Raw genomic sequence first — 20,782 nt, 5'->3', positions numbered from 1 at the left:
GATTGGAGAGTTTGCCGTGTGCCACGTATGCTACCCAGCTCTGCGCATAGATAATCGAATGTAACCCTGATGGCTTCCTCGTGAGGGGGCGCCTATCCTCGGGCGCCCAGCTCGGGAGGGAAGTACCTTGTCCAGAGTCCGTGGCAGGTGAGCAGCAGAGAGGGGGCTGGGCCCCTGGAGACACAGGCTCCTGCTAAGCCTCCGCTGCCCTGTCTCCTGGCCGGGAGGAGCCCGTGTGACAGTGCGGCTGGCTTGTGACCGCTTTGGTGGCTCTGCATGGTTGTGTACCTTGGCTGCCTTTTTCCTCATAAATTAATGACATGAGAGTGCCTGAGCTGTGCAGGCGTTCAGATTGGGGATTGAGCCATGAACAGCTGCGTTTACTTTCTGCCTTTCATTTCGAAGGGCCTGTGACGGCAGGATGCCAACCCCCCGGGCAGCTCCACCGATCTGAGTACAAGGAGATGTGGGTCTTTGCCAGAAGGCTCAGGCCGGCCGCGATGCGGAAGGAGGGTGGGGCCACACCTGGCATCTCCCGGTTCTTTCCCACATTGTGTGCCTGGCTTCTGCCATCACGTGTGGTGGTATCACTTTTTAAGCTAGGAGCCAGAAGACCAGAGTTCTTTCTGGCTTTGCCTGAGACAGGCCATGTGCTTGGAGCTGGGTCCCCTCCTGTGTTTTGCGGTTCGTGTCCGTCAGACAGGTGGGAGTGGTCACTCCTACCCCACCTTCCTGACGGGGTGCTCGGGCCGTGGTCACACCTGCCCTGCCAGGGCCAGGGCCGCTCTCTCGCCTCCTGTAACGTGGCATGTGCTGTGCCAGGGGCCCCAGGCAGCCTCCTGCAGGGCCTGGGCCTCGGCCAGCGTGGACAGGTCTGCGACGCCTCCTGCAGGCCACCGGGGCTTTGCGCCTCAGCTGGCTCCTTTCAGAGGGGCTCAGCCCGTCCCTTCCTCTGTCCCTCTGCCAGAGGCACGTGTCCTTCCTCTCCGCCCGGAATCTTGGGTGACAGGAGCATCTGTGTAGGTGATCAGTGGTAATTTCTTCCCTAGCTGCTACTTGCGTTTCCCTTTGTGCACTCTCTTTGCGCCCCTCATTCCTTAAATGTGGGTGATAGTCAGGGTTTCAGCGTTGGCCCTGTTGTCTTTGTGTCCCCTGACCTCGTGTCTTCATTCCCAAACCTACGTCAGATCTCAGTGGCCGTCCTCTGCAACCCCTTCCCTTCCCTCGTCCACACAGCTGGTCTCCGTCCTCTTGATTCCGGCTCCACAAGCTCTGGTGGCCCCGGCCGCTGCCCCTCCCACCGCTGCCGTGCTTGTTCAGGCCACCGGGCTCTCTCCCCTAAAGCCCCGCAACAGCCCCTCCCTGGCCTCCTGCTCCAGCCTTGTCTCCTTCCTGATGTTTTCCACATGCAAACCATCCAGCTCTTGGAGGCACAGATCTGATACTCTGTAGCTGCCAGTCCTTCGGAGGTTTAGGATAAAGTCCGCATCCCTAGACGCGCACGTGAGACTTGGCATCTGCGCCTGTGCCTCCTGGGCTCAGCCTCTGGTCCTGACGTCCCTCCGTCTCCTCCCGGCCATCCCGCTGGCGGGTCCCAGGAGGAGGCGCCCCTGCACTCGCCCACCCCCCGCCCTCCAACCAATGCCTTTCTTCCTTCCCCTTTGCCTGACCCCTTGTCCCCTGGTCAGACTGCCTTGTCCTCTGGGGCCTGGAGCACTTGGTGCCTCCAGTCGTCCTGGGACTACATAGCAGGCGCTCAGATCCTCACTAGCTGAATGCATGAAATGACTGTCAGATGTTAAAGAAATGCATCATACATGTGCGTGTGCTTGACACTGTGAGGCCTGCACAGCGGGTCCCCAATCTCCCACGTTGAAGTGTTCTGTTTCTTATAATTAGGAAAACGGAATTATATGTGTTATATAGCCCAGTGGCCCTTCTCTTGTAAGTTTTTTCTTCGTCTTTTTGCTTTGTGTTAGATGAGGCAGGAGAGTAGAGAAGAGGGGACAGGTGAGGTGGGCAGGCTGCTGGCAGAAACCCTCAGAGCTGAAGAAATGCTCGGAAAAAACTGTATTCCCACAGCTTGGCGTTTGGGGGACATGAGCTTCTGAAGCAGAAATGCGACTGGGAATTCACCAGAAGGAGCCACCTGCCCCCCTAGAGGGCTGTTCCCCATAAACTCAGCTGTTCAGAGTAAGAAAGATATGGTTAATTCAGATTCAAAGGGGAAATTCAAAGTTAGATGAAGCGGAGATGAGCCTCACTAACGATTTCTTAGAAAGACACCCAGTGGACATTTGAGGCAAGAATCACGATTTTTAAGCAAACATTTTAAAGCTTAGGAGTCAGGTTACGGGAGAGGAGTCTCTGCCCACACCCCCGTCGTCACCTCCTTTCTACGGGAGCAGCTGCTCCTTCTTTGACACAGGCTTCTCTTGCCGCGGAGACCTCTGTGGACAGTAAACTCCAGGCTGTGCAGATGGGCCTTGGAGGGGAGTTTTGGAGCCTGGGCGTCTCCATCTCTGGGAGACTTTAAAAAGAAGCAGAGGATATTCTCGGTTGTAGAGATCCTCCCCTTCTTTTCATTTATTGTCCCCCCAGCCACCAAACAGATATACACACCTGTTCCCAGCACTCAGGACTCAGGCTGCTGCCCTCTTCCCCTTTAAAGGTCTCTCCTTTTCCGTGCTCCCTTTCTTTTATTGTGGCCATTACTGAACTTAAATAGACCAACTTGACTTTAGTTACTAGGTCATAGACCTGAGAGTTTTGTCCTGTGTGTAACCCCAGCCCAGCACAGTGCCTGGTACATGGAGGCCGGTCAACAGTGAACACGTCCGTCAGGTGATGGTCAAAGTCACCAGCACTGACTGTGCAGCGGGCCCTGCCCTCGGTGCCCACAGGCAGCATCTCAGGTCAACCTGGGAACAAATAGGGGTGACTGTCACCTACCTCACGTGGTTTGGGGAGGATTCATGTCAATATCGAGCACAGCACCTGCACTCAATACATGTCTGGTTTTCCTTCTCAAGTAAGGTGGCTTTTGTACCCTCTCTCTGTGATAGTTTAAATGTAGTCTTTGTAGAATGAAAGGAAGGCATAAAATAACCTCAGAGCCCCGCTTGCTCTACACCCCTGCTTTTCTGACTTTCTCCCCATTGGTTCATGAGCCAACGTTACATATACAGTTAAGTAAATTTGGTCCCTGTGACGCTTTCAGAGAGATGCTGCCAAAGCCATCCTCGCTCCCTGGATGACTCTATTCCTGTCGTCCCCTCCTGTCCCCCCATCTGTCTCTCTCGCTCTCTGTGGGACCGTTCTCCCCAGCAGACAGTTCACATATACTCACAATTCACAATTTCATGTCTTAATGCACACGCTCTTCTACTGCTGGTTTTCTCTTCTGTTTCACACAGAACTTCTTTTGAACGTTGTCTTCGGCTGCTTTCTTGTTTCCTCACCTCCCAGCCTCTCCTCAGCCCGTTCCAGCCAACCTTGTCCCTCCACCAGTTTCTGAGATCCCTTTTGCCAAAGACATCACGTCATTTCCATGAACCAAATCAACCACTGCTCTTATTTAATCCTCATTGCAGCCTCTCACCAGCATCTACCCCCTTTTCTGTCCCTTTAAAATATGCCTTTTTTTTTTTTTTATTAAGAGATAACTTACCTTCACTGAAGTACACAAATCCCAAGTGTACGGCGTGATGAGTTTTACACGTATCTGTGTCTAGGTAACGACCTCACCATATGCGATGTGGTGCGATGGGTGCTCCCTCCTGAAGGCCCCACTCTCTCCTTTTCTGCCCCCATCCCTCGCTGGCCCTTCCACCTGCTCAGCCTCCTGACATGCGCATGTCCCAGGACCCAGGTCTCTCTTCCAGGCACACTCCTGAGGAAGCTCGTACCATTTCAGGCTTTAGATCCTATCTGTATTGTGACAGCTTCCCCATTTGACCTCTAGTCTCAGCCCGAATCCAGTTTTCAGCTCCCTGCTCTCCCGACTTGACATGTCTATGTGGAAGTCAAGTAGGCATCTTGGACCCGACACGTGAGAACAGAGATCTTCATCTCCTCTCCACTCCTTCTCTTCCCTCTCCCTCCCATGGCCGCTTCTACATAGGCGTCTCCATCTCATTAAACAACTTCTCATCCACCCAGTTGCTCAAACTGAAACGAAGAGCTCATGCTTGCTTCTCTTATGCGCATAGCGCATACACACATCTTGCTGACACATCATGCCCCCCAGAGTTCCTGGGCATCTCTTCCCTCCGTCTCCAGCCCAGGCCACTGCTGCCACAGCCGAACCCTTCTGTCAGCTTCTACTGTTGCCCCTACAGCCCATTCTCATGCAGCAGCCAGAGAGCTGACTTGAAAATGCGAACCAGCTTATGTCACTTTCCTACTGAAAACCTTAACGCCCAAAGCCTGCACTTTGCCCTGCAAGACCCGACATGGTCCGGGTTCTGCCTGCTTCACTCATGTCCCTCCAGCCATGCTTGCTGGCTTCCTATTTATCAGAGGCCCCCTCTGTCCCGCCTCAGGGCCTTTGCATTAGCTGTTTCCTCTCCCTTGAGTTTTCCTTCCCCGTATATGGGGCCCTCTTGTCGTCCGGCTCAAATGTCATCTTTGCGTGAGGCCTTCCCACTTCTCTCCTCCTCCGCCACCACCGAGGGAAGCCCTCCAGTCACATCGTTGTCAGCACAGCACTTATTTAAGACCCGGGACTATCTTGCTTGTTGTCTGTTAGCTCCACAGAATTGCCCTCATGAGCGTTGGGACTCGGCTGTCCTGCTCACAGCCGGCTTCCCAGGAACTAGGACAGCGCCTGGTACTTAGCAGCTGCACAGTTTTGACTCAGTCTGTAAACGGCGGATAAAGTGGTTACTGCCGCTCAGTGTAAAGCAGGCGGTTTGTCTAGAACCCGACCTGGGTGACAGGCCAGGAGGGTGAGCTCCTGTGCGCGGTCCGCGAGTGTAACCTGAGTGGCGTCTGTTGCAGAGAGGAGCAGGTGCCCATGGAGCTGGTGCAACGTGGTGACATCATCAAGGTCGTCCCGGGGGGAAAGTTCCCAGTGGATGGGAAAGTCCTGGAAGGCAGCACCATGGCCGACGAGTCCCTCATCACAGGTGAGGACTCCGTCCCTCTGGGTAGGCGTCAGCACCCTGGCCAGGCCCCAGGGATGCCGACGGGGCTCAGCGCGTGGCGTTGGTCTCCTCTCCACCTCTAGGAGAGGCCATGCCTGTCACGAAGAAGCCCGGCAGCACGGTGATCGCCGGGTCCATGAACGCCCACGGCTCCGTGCTCGTCACTGCCACCCACGTGGGCAACGACACCACCTTGGCTCAGATTGTGAAGCTGGTAGAAGAGGCTCAGATGTCCAAGGTAATGAAGGGATTTTATTTTTTATTTTATTTATTATTTATTTTAAAAATTCATTTATTTTTTATGTTGGGTCTTCGTTGCTGCGTGCAAGCTTTCTCTAGTTGTGACGAGCGGGGGCTACTCTTTGTTGCGGTGCGTGGGCTTCTCATTGCAGTGGCTTCTCCTGTTGCGGAGCACAGGCTCTAGGCGCGCGGGCTTCAGTAGCTGTGGCTCGCGGGCTCTAGAGCGCAGAGCTCAGTCGTTGTGGCGCACGGGCTTAGTTGCTCCGCGGCATGTGGGATCTTCCCGGACCAGGGCTCGAACTTGTGTCCCCTGCATTGGCAGGTGGATTCTTAACCACTGCGCCACGAGGGAAGTCCCGTGAAGGAATTTTAAAGGCAATATAACTTCAGCTGCCTCTCTAGAAATTATTCCAAGAGTCCCATAGAATCAGGCAGATTTTACTGAGTAGAGAGATTGACTAATAAATGTAGTTAATGAGGGAGCCAGGAATCCCAGTCCTTGTCCATGCTTGTGGTGGTTTATTTCTTTGGAGATTGTAATTTCCCGCGGTCTTCGTGTTTTATTTCCATAGGCACCCATTCAGCAACTGGCTGACCGGTTTAGTGGGTATTTTGTCCCATTTATCATCATCATTTCAACTTTGACGTTGGTGGTATGGATTGTAATCGGCTTCATCGATTTCGGTGTTGTTCAGAAATACTTCCCTGTAAGTTGAATGCTGTGGGCAGTGTGCTTGTTGGGTTTTAAATAATCGATGGCCATTAATCCTATTTTTTCATGTCTTAAATTCACTGGGCTTTAATTACCCATTACATCTTATTTGCTTGCTTCACTTATTGGCAGCAAAACCTCAGCCAGGGTAGGACAATCCTGGCTATGCAACTACGCAACCCCTGCAGGTTTTCACTAAAGATGCCTTTTGCTTTCTGGTTAGATAATTTCAAACCCCACTGGCTCTCAGGTGTAATGCTTAAAGCATTTACATTTTGCACTGTTGGCCATTTTTGAGGTTATGAGGCACACATCACAGAAGATAGGTCATGTCAGTCACAATAACTTGATAATATTATTTGACCAGTTTTAAGAAAAATAGATTTTTTGCTGGCTACCTCCATATAGACCATCTAACCTTGCAGCTTCCCAAGTAATACTAATAGCTTTTTAATAATTATTTATTAAACATTATATATGAAGCAATGGAATATATAGCTTTGAGTTTAAAAAGTGGACGAAGAATACTATCTTAGGAAATACAGTTTTATCAAAATTCAAAAAAAGATACAAAACTTTTCTGCTTCAGCAATAAGAACTTACATACATCAGTGTTTGGCAACTGGGAGTGGTTTTGATTTGGTGATGTCTGGAGATGTTTTTGGTTGTCGTGGCTGAGGAGGGGTGCTGCTTGGCCTCTAGTATGTATGATAGGAGCCAGGGATGCTGCTAAACATCCTACAACACACAGGACAGGTCCCCACAACAAAGAATTATCTGGCCCCAAATGTCAATAGTGCTGAGTTGGAGAAACCCGGAGAGACATAAAAAGCTAATGGCCCACTTGGAGTAGTATTTGATAACTACCCAGTGAGTAGAACAATGTTTTACCTTATTTTTTAAAACATCTCATACTTATCCCAGTCTAACATGTATTTTACCTTAGAGCCATAAAATAAGAAACTGGAAATACAGAATAGATCATTTTTTCCTTTTTAAAAAATTTTTTATCCATAGTTAAAGGCATATCATGTATTCTTGGTGTACTTGTCATTCACTTAGATATGATTTTCCTCCCTCAAATTTCCTATCTTAAAATGTCCAGGTGAAACACTTTCTGACATCTAGGGAGATTTCAGTGTTTTAAGAGTAGCCTATGACTATTCCTAGAATTTGCCAGTGGCTTTTATGGCACCGGACTGCCAAAAATTTTGGCTTTTGTGGGAGAGCAGCTCATTGGCATGTGGCTATGGGAAACTCGGTCCTAAACAAGTTGGAATATGTGGCTTCCTGCTGTTCCCTACCTTTCCATCTTACTTTCACTTCTTTTGTTTTTATCTGCAATATCAGGGAGGATGCTGACAAATGAGGTACTGCATGTTCCTTTAAGACATTGTTGTCACTCTGCTCTGTACAAATCATCTGTAGGGACAGGGTTCGTGTCAACCTCTAGAAGTCCACCCCACTCCTCTCAGAATGCCAGGTGTGATTTTGACAAGAATTTCTGGAGGTTAAAAACAAAACAAAACAAAACACAGCACTTCATCCTTACCTCTACAAAATCACATTATGTGTTAAACAGCATGTCCTTCTACCGAAATCAAACTGTTTCTGTGAAAATTGAATGACCCTTAATAATGTAGCTTATTTTAGAATCTGCCTTTCAAAGTCAAAGAATAGAGGGTAGATGGATCTAAAGAGATTGTGGTCTATATCCTCGATTTAGAAAACATGCATTTTACTGTAATTAAGTGAATACAGCATCTCTCAGTTCTCATCTCAGTTCTCCAGAGATACTAGCCATTTTGAAAGATAAACCAAGGTAACTCAAGATGTTAGGATGCAAATAATCATACCAATATGTGTCACCAGGTAACTGGGAAGGAGACCTGTATTTTTTTGGTTTTGGATTTTTATAAAGGAAGCAGTGGTGGAAAATAAAGATGGCTCCAAATCCCATCCCTACATGCACTTTTCTGCACTTTGGTGAACATCTTTCCAGTATTGTTGAAAGGCCATCTAGAGATATAGGCAGATAATTTTGCACTAATTGAATCACAACACATGCCATTTTATGCTTGTTTTTTTTTAATTCAGCAATGCTACTGATATCTTTCCATGTCAATATGTATACATCATCATTTTAACATGTGCATAATATTCCATTATGCACGCCATGCCTGCAGTTTAATTAACCAATCCCCCATTGGTTGTTTCCAGTTTTTTCCCTTTATGAAAAAGCACAGTGAGAAATATCCTTGTATCTTTTCCCACATGATTATTACCTTAGAGTTGATTCCTTGAAGAGCTATAGTTTTTTAAAGCTTTCATAATAATAAAAATAATAATGATAATGTAATAGCTATACTTTCTCAGACTCCTCTCTCCTACGTCAGGCGTTGTACTATGTATATTTATGTTTGTATGTATTTGTATGTATGTAACCTCATTTCATCCTTACAAAAACCTGTGAGCTGGGTATTATTACCTCCATGTTGTACGTGAGGGAGCTAAGGCACGGAGTGTCAGAGCCAGGATGTAGACCTACGTGGTCCAATTCTAGAGCCTGTGCTCTTCCCCTATCGGGGATTTTTATGTGCCTCTCTCCTCTCATAATGCCCTTCCTTGAGGAAAGCCTGTAGGATCAGGTTGGAACAGTAGGATATGGAGCAGTAAAGTGAACCACGCGATACCTGCAAAGCAGAGCGGGACGCACCGTGTCTCCTGGAGCCCAGCTCATCACGCCAGTTCAGGTCCCCCACCTGCGCTGGAATGTTCTTTTTTTTAATTTTTATTGGAGTAGAGTTTATTTACATGGTTGTGTCATTTTCTGCTGTACAGCAAAGTGAATCAGTTACATGTATCCACTCTTCTCTAGATACTACTCCCATATAGGCCACGACAGAGTGGAATGTTCTCATATGATCAGAATTCCGTGTGATGCCTCATCTAACTCTCACCCTGCCTCTGTCTCTTTCCTCTCGTCAGACATCCAGCAAGCATATCTCCCAGGCAGAGGTGGTCCTCCGGTTTGCATTCCAGACGTCCATCACGGTGCTGTGCATCGCCTGCCCCTGCTCTCTGGGCCTGGCCACGCCCACGGCCGTCATGGTGGGCACGGGGGTGGCCGCCCAGAATGGCATACTCATCAAGGGAGGCAAGCCTCTGGAGCTGGCCCACAAGGTTGGCCCCCGCTTCCTTCGAGGTCTTGGCTGGGGTGATTTTGTAGCTGTATATGCTGCGTGATTTTTTTTTTTTTTTGACTTAGAGAGTCCTAGTGAAAATAGTACCTGTTTAAATTTCATATTCAGAGAAAAACCTGAAAGAGGACTGAGGGTAGCACTACTAATTAAGTAAAACAGGAAGCCAGGACTAACTGGGAATGACAGCAGGACCGGCAGCAGCTCACGGTCAAAGACCTAAGTGCTGTATAAATATTAACTTAATCTCATCGACAACCCTGAGGTGGGTGCTGGTTGTTTCCATTTTACAGGTGAGGGAAGTGCAGCAGGAGTGGGCTGGGCGACTTGCCAAAGGCCTGCAGCTAAAATGTGCAGCTCCGGGCTCACAGCCAGGTGGTCAGGCTCCGGGGAAAGTAGCTGCGCTGTCTCCACGTGATCGGGGAGGGTCCTGGGACCTCGGGTGGAGTAGCAGGTAGCAGTGTCTATGAAGAATCTCCCTTCAGCCCAGCAGTCCCAGCCTTCCATCCTCCCTTTATTTCTTCGGTACCTGTTGAGCGTTTACTCTGTGTGGGTCCTGTGCTGGGCCCTGGCTCTCAAGGACCTTATTGTCCAGCAGGAAAGATGGACACGGAGCAAGCAAGCAGCAGGCGCCATGGAGAGTGTGAGATGCCGTGAGGACAGTTCCTCAGGGGCCTAACCGTAGACCCGTGTGTGTTGGATGGGGTGGGCGCTGGTGCAGGTGCTCAGGGGAGGTCTGAGACCTGTCAGCTGACAACAGAGGTTGGGAGGGGTGTCCCGGCCATGGGACCAGCACGTGGAAAGGACCCGGGGGGGCCGTGCTGCCTGGTCCCAGACTCCGTAGGACTGGAGACCGTGAACATGTCGCCGCCATTGTGTCCCCGGCATCTTGCTCCGCTCCTGGCATGTTGGAGTCACTCCACAGTTATTTTCTCAATAACTAAATGAGGGCCAGAAAGAGAGAGAAACTGACAGGAGATGAGGGTACTGAAGGAGGAAGGAGGGGAGAGAGGGGCCTTGAAGGGCTTTGGAGGGTTATTCAGTCCCAGTCCAGAGCTTAACCAAGAGCAGCAGGGACACACGGGGGCAGGGGCGGGGGAGAGGCTCCTGCAGGAAGATCGTCCTGGCGGCGGAGCGGGGGCTGGACTAGAAGCTGGCCAGGACTGTCAGAGGAAGGCCGGTTAATAGTGGTAAAGAGGCCCCACTCAGTCAGAAATGAGAAGCAGAGCTGATGTTTGCTAAATGAGGGAGAACCGAGCCTGCGGCACGCAGTCTGAGCACAAGGGCTGACCTTGTACCAGGTCCAGGGGAGCGTGGAGCGAGGGAACTGCTGGGCTCCGGCCACGCAAGCTCAGGCGCCGAGTGTGGCTGCTTCCGACTGGCTGAGCCCAGACCCGTGGGGACCAGTGCCAAGCTGCCGCTGACCAAGGGGGACAGGTCCCCAGACTAGCTCTGTGGTTGCTTGTTATTATGGCCAAGGAACACTCCCTTTTGTGAACTTGGAATTCGAGAACACTATCCTCCGTAGGCTTTTGCACTGATGCAGGCCGGAGGAAACAGTGGTTGACCCGGCAGATAGCGGTGGACCGGGAGATGGGCAAACCCCCCAGGGTCACGCTCCTGACCCGACCCGAGGAGGAGGCCGCACGGCGTTACTGCACGGTGATGCCTCCTTGTTACATCAGAGTGAGAGCTTCTGGCTCACTCTGGTCCAGGTTAAGCCGGAGTGTGGATTTTTTTTTAACTGGGCAGAGAGGGAAACAATGTTTTGGCTGAGGGAGTGGTTGAGCCTTGGGATGGACGCAGAGGGTTCTGTAGTGTGTCCTGAAGGAGTGTATTGTGACCTGCTTGGGGTGGGTTGAGTGAAGTTCTGCCTCGAGATTGTGAGGACTCTGAGAGTCCCTTCCATCTGTGTTTTGGTCACTGAGATGTGGTTTTTTGGGCAGATAAAGACTGTGATGTTTGACAAAACTGGCACCATCACCCACGGGGTCCCCAAAGTCATGCGGGTCCTTCTGCTCGTGGACGTGGCCACGCTGCCCCTCCGGAAGGTGCTCGCTGTGGTGGGGACTGCGGAGGCCAGCAGTGAGCACCCCCTGGGCGTGGCAGTCACCAGATACTGTAAAGAGGTAGGTGGACTGGGCGTTGCTGGGCCCTCGCTCCCCCGGCTCCCCCGCTCTCCCCAGCTGGGCCAGAAGACTCCGGGCTCCTTCCTCCTCACACGCCTTTCCTCCTCGCTGCCCCTGGCCCCCACGTCAGCTGCCTCCACAGAGGCCTTGGCTCGTGTGGTCTGGAAACTGCTGAGCAGGCCCCCTGGAGCAGGTGGGGATGCAGCGCACAGCGGCAGGTCCCTTGTCACGTTTCCAGATCTTCACAAAGCAGTTCAGTGTTAATGAGCTAATGGCCATTCATTAGGCATTTCCTGAGCATCCCGAGCTCAGGGGAGTAAGAATTCATAAGATGCGAGCTCTGCCTGCTGGGAGTTGATGGTCGGGTGGGGAAGACAGGCGTATTCAGTCCCTCACGAGCGCTTCGTGCAAAGGGATACAAAAACGAAGGGGGTCTTGGAGCCAGGTCGGGAGAAATCCATTCCACTGGGGACTCCTGAGACGGAGAGAAAGCAGCAGAAGTGACCAGAGGACTGTGGGTTGTTGGCACAGTTAGTGGGGAGCCTTCCTCCTCTGGCCTCTGCAGGTGAGAGGGCCTAGTTAGCTTTCTCTGTTTTCAGTCTGCGCGTGGAGGCAGCAGGATGTGCCAGAATACTGCCCTGAAAACATGTAAACTGTCTGAACAGGACAATTATCAGTAAATGTAGAAGGTGACATGGATGCCCTGGGGAAAAGTTGACAACTCTTCCCGGACAGGGAATCTTTCAGAAATCTCATTTCTCGTCGTGTCCTTTGTGTAGGGTGCGGCTATTTCCCCTCTCATCCTTCTGATGTTTCAGAAAGAATTCTGCTCACCCCCAGGCATCCTTCCTTTGGGTTCTGTTACCCAAATAAACCCAGCCCTTCCCTTTCTCCTGCCACGTCCCCACCAGGGTCTGGCCATGGGCAATTATCCCTTGATGGCCTTAAAATAGTTTGTTACCACTTACCTATTCCATCGTTTTTATGAAATTATTTGCAACATAAAAAGAAAATCTTTCCTCCCTTTGGCACCTTCATCCCCGCCACCCCCTCCCTGACCCCAGCCCTTAATTTGGGGTGTTTGATGTGAATTGCCTTTCTCCTTTCTGGACTGCAACCTGTCCACTCTCCCCAGGCATCCAAACTCTAGGAGAGAGTTGAGGCTGTTTTAAATGACTGTGTCCTATAAGAGAGAAAGAGTAGCTGACTTGAGCGTCGATCTCTCCGCCTTTCCCGGAAGTTCTCCTCCCGTCCCTCCCTTCCCTCTAAATTCTGGTGTCTGCTGCTCTCCCCCCGCCTCACCCCCACCTCTGTCCTGACTCCCTCTTGACTCACCTGTTTTCTGCTTCCTCTCCCCTACTTTCCTTCCCAGGAACTTGGCACAGAGACCTTGGGATACTGCATGGACTTCCAGGCGGTGCCCGGCTGTGGGATCGGCTGTAAAGTCAGCAACGTGGAGGGCATCCTGGCCCAGGGCGAGCGCCCACGTGGCCAACCGACCGCCCACCTGAACGGGGTCAGCAGCATCCCCATGGAAACAGGTATCCCTGGCCTCGGTTTCCGCTGCCTGGCCCACCGGGGGCCGGGCCCAGCCATGGAGAACGCCATGCCAGGCTCGCCCCGTGGTTCCCGACTGCGGAGAAGGTGACTCAGGGCTGGTGCGCCGCACGCCTGTCTCCCAGGGAAGCCTGCAGCTTCTCTCATGTTCTTCAATGTGGCTGAATCTTGACGCTAATGGCAGACAAAAGCAGTGTGTGACTTAGAGTCATGGAGTATTGCTTACCTGCTCCCTAGTCTCGAGTCTCCTCCTTCTTAGCCCAGGTTAGTCTTGGGATAAGACTCGTAAGCTACAGGGTAGGCAGATGGGAGTCTTCCTTTTGTTCCTCCTAAACAGGAAACCTCCATGTGGTCAACTCTGATGGGACGTGATGTATTTACAGAGCTGGCAGCCGTCAGGAAAAGTGAATGGAAATGGTCTGCCCAAGTCGAGAAGGGGCACTGGAGGGACAGCTCCTTTTTGAATAACGGCCTTTCTTATTCAAAGGGTGCTAGCCATCAGCATAAGAGAGTGGAAACGCCCCCAAACCAAAAAACCCATGTCTCGTGTTTGCTCTTAAGTATGATAGTAGTTAAATCTTGATTTAGATTTTGTTAGAAGCTATTACCGCCTTATGGCAAGTTAAAGCCCTGGGATGACCTTTCCTTTGCCTTCCAGGGACTGGTCTATCAGCGACACCTAAGGTAGAGGTGACAGGTGCAGGACTCAGCTGGCCTCTTAAGAGGTATAGCTTCAAAACCTTTCATACACGGAGGCTGGTTGTTAGCTGATTCACCTTGCATCATCTGTACCAAGCAGTGATGGATCTAGTCCACACTGGCTTTCGGCGCTGACCAAATAACTAACCGCTTCTAATCCCAATTCTAATCCAGTCTAACGGCAGCAGCGGACACCCCTAAAGGCCAGTAGGTACACTACGCGGTGTTTAATATGTTTGTAACATCTTTACATGTTTTCATTCATACCGCGGTTCTGCATGTTAGTTGTTCTTTTTCCCCTGGTTCTTTAAGGATGGTTTTCCAAGAGGTGTTTACTAGGTTGTGGTTTTTCCAGAACCGTCAAGTGGATGTTTTGCTGTTGAAACCGCCCCATGGTTTTTAGTGCTTTCTCACCGTGAACTTGGCCTCTTTGGGAATAACCACACACTCCTTTGAGCAGATGCGGTCCCGCAGACCTTCTCTGTGCTGATCGGCAGCCGAGAGTGGATGAGGCGCAACGGCTTGACCGTCACCAGCGACATCAGCGACACGATGACCGATCACGAGACGAAAGGCCAGACGGCCATCCTGGTGGCCATCGACGGTACTGCTCTGCTCCCCTGTCCTCTGCTCTCAAGTGAAGCTGGAGACGTCAGGCAGAAATAGAGTCCTTTTTTTTTTTTTTTTTTTTTAAAAGTAAATCTTTCTCACTGTTAATTTTAGTTCTATTTTCGAAAAGGCTGTCTTGCCATTTTTTTCACTTCATTGTCAATCCTGAGGGCCCCTCTGGCCACCTCCATCTTTGCCGCCAGAGTGAAGATGGCTTCAGCCTCTTTGCTCTTGGGATTCTAAACTGTCTTCCCCACCATCGTTTGCATCTGCCCAGGTTGGCAGTTGAAAGTCATCCTTTCTCATTCATCACTGCAGGTGAAACAGCAGTTGGCTTCCTAAGAGGTTTTACTCTTAAGATGCTTTACACACTGAAATCCCCTGCAACTTTCACAGAGCTTCTCAAGATTGTATGTATCTTAGTACTCAGGTTATATCCTGGGCTTTACATCTCAGGTAGATTGGAATCACTTTGTTACTGTTAGTTTCTGCTAATAGAAGTAAAAACAACATGCAAATAAGAAATAATTTAATTGCTGTATTTTGAATGCTCCTCTTTTCCCATATTCTCTCTCTCGCTCGCTTGCTCTCTCTCTCTCTCTCTCTCTCTCCACCTCCACTCTCTCTCTTTTTTTCCGGCTCCCACTGCCATACTCCCCCGAGTCCTTTAAACGCACAACCCCCTCAGCTTGTCAAGCTGGAAATGGCTCAATTAAAAGAGACTCTTACACATCCTCACCCTCACTGCTCCCGTCACACCTCAATCCCCAGTCCTCGAATGCCTTCCTGTGTCAGTACCTAAAGAGTCACCCAAAAAAAAAAAAAAAAAAAATTCTACAAAGTGTTTTCTGTAGGAAGAGACAGAAAGGAAGGATTGATTTTCTAGCTGTTTGGACATGTGTCACTTTTTAAGTAGCATTTGTTGTATTTCTCATGTTTTAATAGCTAACAGGTGTTGAGTTATTATGAGTCAGGCACTCTGCAAAGGAAGAGATGTTCCTTTCAGAAAATCTGGAAAATTCCGAGAGCTGTAAAAAAAATGGAATCCCTCATTATCCTACCCCTCAGAGAGCCACTGTTAACTTTTTAACAGTCCTTCCAGACTTTTGTACGCATCTGGAAATGTATGTAAATTAAAAAAAAAATCAAAACCGTATTCTGTTGTACAATTTGGTGTTTTGCTTTGGGCGTGTAACGTGGTATTAGGAAAACTGTTCCGCATCATGAAGTCTTACTTGCTTCTCGGGCTGCCCAGGGCGCTGCCACGTGTGCTCACCTGCGGTGTCTCCTACAGGTGTGCTCTGTGGCATGATCGCCATCGCAGATGCGGTCAAGCAGGAGGCCGCCCTGGCCGTGCACACACTGAAGAGCATGGGCGTGGATGTGGTTCTGATCACGGGGGACAACCGCAAGACAGCCAGAGCCATTGCCACCCAGGTAAGGGCCGGGGGCCGGGATGTCTCCCACATCTGAAACTGCAAGCGATTTCAGGCTGGCAGAAACAGTTTAAGGAAGATAGATAAGCACTAGTGCATTGAGCACTCAGCTTTGCTCTGGTCCTCCCCCCTCGCTGGGGCTTTTCTCTCCACACGCTTTGATCTCGGAGCCGTGCACATCCCACAGGGGACCACTTTGCTGCTGCCCCAAAGATCACATTACTGGGGCCTGGGTGCCATCATTCATTCCTGCATGGTGGCTGCAGCCCCGGAAAAGCTGTTCCAACATTCTTTATTTTCCAGTCACTGCACTGAGGAAAAAAGACCATGGCTTGAGGGCTGAAATAAACAATCTTGTAGCCTTTATATTAACAGAGTGTTTTGCCCGCCCAGCTCTTCTCACTCTGCACCAGATAAGCCCCTGGGTCCCGGCAGTTCTTCTGCGGCGCTAGGGTCTGAGTTTGGGCCACGAGGGCAGCATGACCGCACGCCTGCCTGCCCTGCCTCGCGGGGAGGGCTCCAGTGCAAACTCCAGACAACTGTATACCACCCCTTGCGGACATGTGTGTAAAGCTGTCTGCTTTTGAGAAGGAATTGCTCCTTGGGAAGGGAGCGGCAGTGCCCCGTCAGGCATCCTTCTGAGAGTACACCCACTCCCGCGTTAAAACTTGTTCCTGCATTCAGCAAGCACTTACTAAGCGCCACCCCTGTGACAGAGAGGCTACAGAGAGGAGTGAAGAGGGCACCGCCCTCGAGGAGCTCACGGTCCTGTGGGGAGGGTGGCCCAGGGACCGAGTGTAAACCAGGTGCTGGGCGCTCCAGTGGAAGAGTGCACGGGACGCATGGGAGCTGCCAGCTTACCCCTCAGCCTGGCGGGGGCCGGGGACACCTTGCAGGGGAGAGGAGGCCTGCAGGAGTCAGATGAAGAAGAAGGGGTGCTGGGGACAGCAAAAGTGACCTTTGAAGGACAGAGCAGGCAGCACGAGCACCGCCTGCGGGTGCAAGGTAGCAGCGAGTTGGAGAGGCCAAGGCGGGGCCCGCTGGGGCTGGGGGGTGGGGTGCGGGGAGCTGGGCCCAGGCAGGACCTGACCTGGGGACCTTGGGAGGCAGGCAGAGGAGTTTGGACGTTGTCCTAAGGGAAATGGGATCTGCTGGAGGCCTTGAAGCAGGAGAGTAACGTGACCAATGATTACTGTTTCAGAAAGGTCACCGGGACGGCATCTGGAGAAGAGTGTTGGGAGGGCAGGATGTGGGCGGGAGGCCAGCGAGGGTCCCAGACCACCGCGGGGTGTTGGGATGGGAGCGGGGGTACATTTGCTGTGCGACCTGGCATCTGCAGGACTTGGTGACGGGACCTGGAGGCTGAGGGCTCATGGGCTTCTGCTCCTGTTCCTGCCCCTCGGCAACACTGGATGTTATTGTGCATTTGCTTTTTTATTGACTGCTGTTCTTTCCTTTCAGGTTGGCATCAACAAAGTCTTTGCGGAGGTGCTGCCTTCTCATAAGGTGGCCAAGGTCCAGGAGCTCCAGAACGAGGGGAAGAGAGTGGCCATGGTGGGCGATGGTGTGAACGACTCCCCGGCCCTGGCCCGGGCCGACGTGGGCATCGCCATCGGGACGGGCACGGACGTGGCCATCGAGGCAGCTGACGTCGTCCTCATCAGAGTGAGCTCTGCTGCGTCTCCCCTCGCTGTTGCCCGTAGCAAGAATGCCAAGGGCCGCAGAGTGGAGCTCGCAGTTCACCGTGTGCTCCTCTCCTGCAGAATGACTTGCTTGACGTGGTGGCCAGCATTCACCTCTCCAAGAGGACCGTCCAGAGGATACGACTCAATCTGGTGCTGGCACTGATCTACAACCTGGTCGGGATCCCCATTGCAGCAGGTAGGCCCTCGCTGCCCTGTTGCCTCTGGCCCTAGTTGTGGCCAGAAGCCTTGAAGAAAGAGTTGATTTTATCATGTTCCGCTCTGTAAGTCTCCAAAGGTAAATGAGAAACTGCAGGGAGAACCCAAGCCTTCTGTTCACTGCTGGCCTCTCTGAAAAGCTGGCCAAGCTGCTCAACCCTATTTACCTTGGCCCTGTTTTCTGGAACATTATTAAGACACACAGTCTGAAAAATAATCAATATTAACAGTTATGGGGTACCCGTTACACGCTAAGCCCGGGATCAGTGCTTTAGAACTTTGTCTTAAGAATTAATCCCGCCTAGGTTTTATCCTGACTCAGAAATAATCATGGGAAGAGATGGATATTGTCTGCTCCCTAAGTCCTCCCTCCCCCACTGTATCTTGTGTCACCAGAGAGGGAAGAGTTGTTCCAAAGACTCCTGCAAGGAAAGCGCCTACATGGGCCAAGACCTATTTTTAAACATGACTGCCGCACCCCACGTTCCCCTGTTGTGTCCGAGCTGTCGGCACTGCCTCACGTGGTGGATCAGCGCGTCCACCACAGCCCGGCTCCAGCAGGTGCATTCCTGCCCTGCGGCCGGCTCAGGACCTGGTCCCCTCCCGGGCTTGCGGCTCTGTCCCAGGACCTGGTCTTGTTGCCCCTCATCAAGGTGCTTTGACGCCCTTGAGGGAGGACCGTCCGTGGAGAGAGGGCCTGTGGTCGTCAGCCTGTTGTCCTGGTGCTCACACCCCCGAGGTGCCCCTGGATGGTGGCACCTGCAAGTCCCTGGGGCGCCCTGTCCCCTGGAGCTGCCCCCAAACAGGTGATGGCACGTCTGGATGGTCCCAGGAAGGTCAGGGTGGGTGGGGGACCCCAGTCCCCTTGACGGTGCCCCCGCCCAGCTCTGAGACCGCCCGCCTCAGGCCCACGGGCACGCAGTCAGCGGCCAGCCCAGGGGCTTCCGAGCTGCCCTGAGGAGAGCTTCTGGTGGGCGGCGAGGCTGGGCCCCCCTCGCTGTCTGCCCTGGGCTGCGGCCTGAGTGTAGTCCCCCTCTTGGCCAGGTGTCTTCATGCCCATCGGCGTCGTGCTGCAGCCGTGGATGGGCTCGGCGGCCATGGCTGCCTCCTCCGTGTCCGTGGTCCTCTCGTCACTGCAGCTCAAGTGGTGAGTCCCCGCGGCGGGCCCGGGGGGCGGGGTGGGTGTGCACCCCAAGCGGGGCCCGGCGTGTGTTTGTGTAATGGCTTGTCCACCGCGAGCCAACAGTTTACCTCTGATCAGTCACCTCGCACTGCTTCCTCCCGTTACTCTGCTCGACGGCTGTTTATGTCGAGAGGTAGCTGTAGGATCCCTGTCTGTAATCATTTAACAAAAGTTAATGACAGCCTACTATGTACCAGGCATTTGGCTAGAAAGTTTCTAAGTTGGGAACTTGCCCTGAGCCATAGGAGTTTCGTGGCCTTTCTTTCCTTTAAAAGCCTTGAGGCCCTGATACTGCGTGTTATTAAAGACTTCATGAGAGGCCTTCACCGAGCTTTACAAAAAAAGGCTGTGTGTCCAGAATGGCTCAGGTGCTCTTGGATTCTTGCTTTGCAGCTACAGGAAGCCAGAGCTGGCGTGGTATGAGGCGCAGGCGCAGGGCCGCGTGAAGCCCCTGACCGAGTCCCAGGTCAGTGTGCACATCGGCATGGACAACCGGCGGCGTGACTCCCCACGGGCCGTGCCCTGGGACCAGGTCCGCTACATCAGCCAAGTGTCCCTGTCCTCCCTCAAGTCTGATGGGCTGTCCCGGCACGGCACCGCGGCCGGCGACGAGCGGGGAGCAAGTGGCCTCCGCTCCTGAGTGACCGGGACGAGGAGCCGTGCGTCCGAAAGCCGCAGGCGGTTGTGGCCCCCGCCCGGCCCCCCTCCCTGTGTGGCCGAGGCTCCAGCCCGACAGCAGCAGCAGCAGGCGGCGGAGCCCCTCGCCAGCCCTGGACCTTCTAGATCACCCCTCCCCGCGGCTTGTGGACCACGCTGCCGGGGTCCCACGGGCTCATTGGAAACCCTGCTGGCCTCGAGGAGAGGAGGGACAGCCAGCCCTCCTCACATCCTGTGCCGTAGCGTTTGGGATGACTGCCTGTGAAACGAGGACGATCCCGCTGGGTCCAAAAACTTAGCTGGGCCTGTCCACAGAGTTCAGGCTCTGGCGCTTTTTGTTTCTTTTGGTTTTTGTTTTTTTGTGTTTTTTTTGCGGTACGCGGGCCTCTCACTGCTGTGGCCTCTCCCGTTGCAGAGCACAGGCTCCGGACGCACAGGCTCAGCGGCCATGGTTCACGGGCCCAGCCGCTCTGCGGCACGTGGGATCCTCCCGGACCGGGCCACGAACCCGTGTCCCCTGCATCGGCAGGCAGACTCTCAACCACTGCGCCACCAGGGAAGCCCTCTGGCGCTTTTTGACGACACCCACATGCATCGCGTATCCCAGACCACCACTTACCTCAGGTGTCCCTGTCTTTTCTGCTGGCGCCATCTCTTCCTTTTCTGTCCTTGACCCTGGGGCTGTGGCACTCCGTCGTCTGAGGGCCAGGCTGATGTCCTCACGTCCCCGCGGCTGCTCTGCAGGGGGCTCATGTGCTCCTTCCTGAACCCCTTGCCCACACGGCCACCAGAGAGCCGCCATGTTTCTTTCTCCTCGGGGTGAGGAGAGGTCTTTGTTGCTTACGACCCTCTTCTCCGTGGAGTCCTGGCTTCTCAACGCCGCCGAATCCAGTGCTGTTGCTGACTGTCACTGCCCAGCTGGAGGGAGGGTCTCAGAGCCCGAGACTTGAGAAATTCGGCTTCTTGGGGGGGGGGGGGGGTCCGGGGGGACCCAGGGAGGCATGTGGTGAAGGAACCTGCTTGCTGCGTTCCAGGGGCTTCAGTTACATGGCCCACTATGTGACTGTCACCCCACGTGGTGCATTGTGGGAGTCAGGTCAGTGCTGCCCCAGTGCCTACAGCACTCCGGGGAAGCGATACCCAAACAAGAGAGGAAATCTCAGTCCTCCACACGCATTGACTTCTGCACGCAGAGCTGGTGCCTTAGGAAGGGGGTGACCACAGTTTCCCAAGAGAACATCTGTTTCTAACTTTAAGTGGCCTTTGTGGTTGCACAGCATCGGAGGGGCAGCCGTGGGGCCCATGGCGGACT

At 52.7% G+C, this 20,782-nt stretch overlaps 1 protein-coding gene across 2 annotated transcripts in view; it reads left to right on the top strand.

Moving 5' to 3' along the window:
* ATP7B (ATPase copper transporting beta) overlaps positions 1 to 19,673 on the top strand; it is a 53,738-nt gene extending 34,065 nt beyond the window's left edge. Inside the window, exons 10-21 of one of the 2 annotated variants that reach the window (XR_003791658.1) lie at positions 5,002 to 5,129; positions 5,231 to 5,385; positions 5,960 to 6,094; positions 9,088 to 9,282; positions 11,246 to 11,428; positions 12,801 to 12,969; positions 14,145 to 14,288; positions 15,588 to 15,730; positions 17,191 to 17,394; positions 17,493 to 17,610; positions 18,027 to 18,777; positions 19,207 to 19,318. Coding sequence is in view for 1 of the 2 variants with exons in the window: in XM_029209737.1 (XP_029065570.1) it covers positions 5,002 to 5,129; positions 5,231 to 5,385; positions 5,960 to 6,094; positions 9,088 to 9,282; positions 11,246 to 11,428; positions 12,801 to 12,969; positions 14,145 to 14,288; positions 15,588 to 15,730; positions 17,191 to 17,394; positions 17,493 to 17,610; positions 18,675 to 18,777; positions 19,207 to 19,453 (1,924 nt within the window). In the remaining variant the exon portion in view is untranslated. Of the gene's footprint in view, positions 1 to 5,001; positions 5,130 to 5,230; positions 5,386 to 5,959; positions 6,095 to 9,087; positions 9,283 to 11,245; positions 11,429 to 12,800; positions 12,970 to 14,144; positions 14,289 to 15,587; positions 15,731 to 17,190; positions 17,395 to 17,492; positions 17,611 to 18,026; positions 18,778 to 19,206 lie in introns of both variants that reach the window. The other variant, XM_029209737.1, reaches the window with a different exon arrangement.
* Positions 19,674 to 20,782: the final 1,109 nt, after the last annotated feature.

Source organism: Monodon monoceros, unplaced genomic scaffold, assembly GCF_005190385.1.
Source record: "Monodon monoceros isolate NGI ecotype Baffin Bay Population unplaced genomic scaffold, NGI_Narwhal_1 Super_Scaffold_8, whole genome shotgun sequence".
NCBI classification, from domain to species: Eukaryota; Metazoa; Chordata; class Mammalia; order Artiodactyla; family Monodontidae; genus Monodon; species Monodon monoceros.
This window is presented reverse-complemented; position numbering and strand designations above follow the sequence as displayed.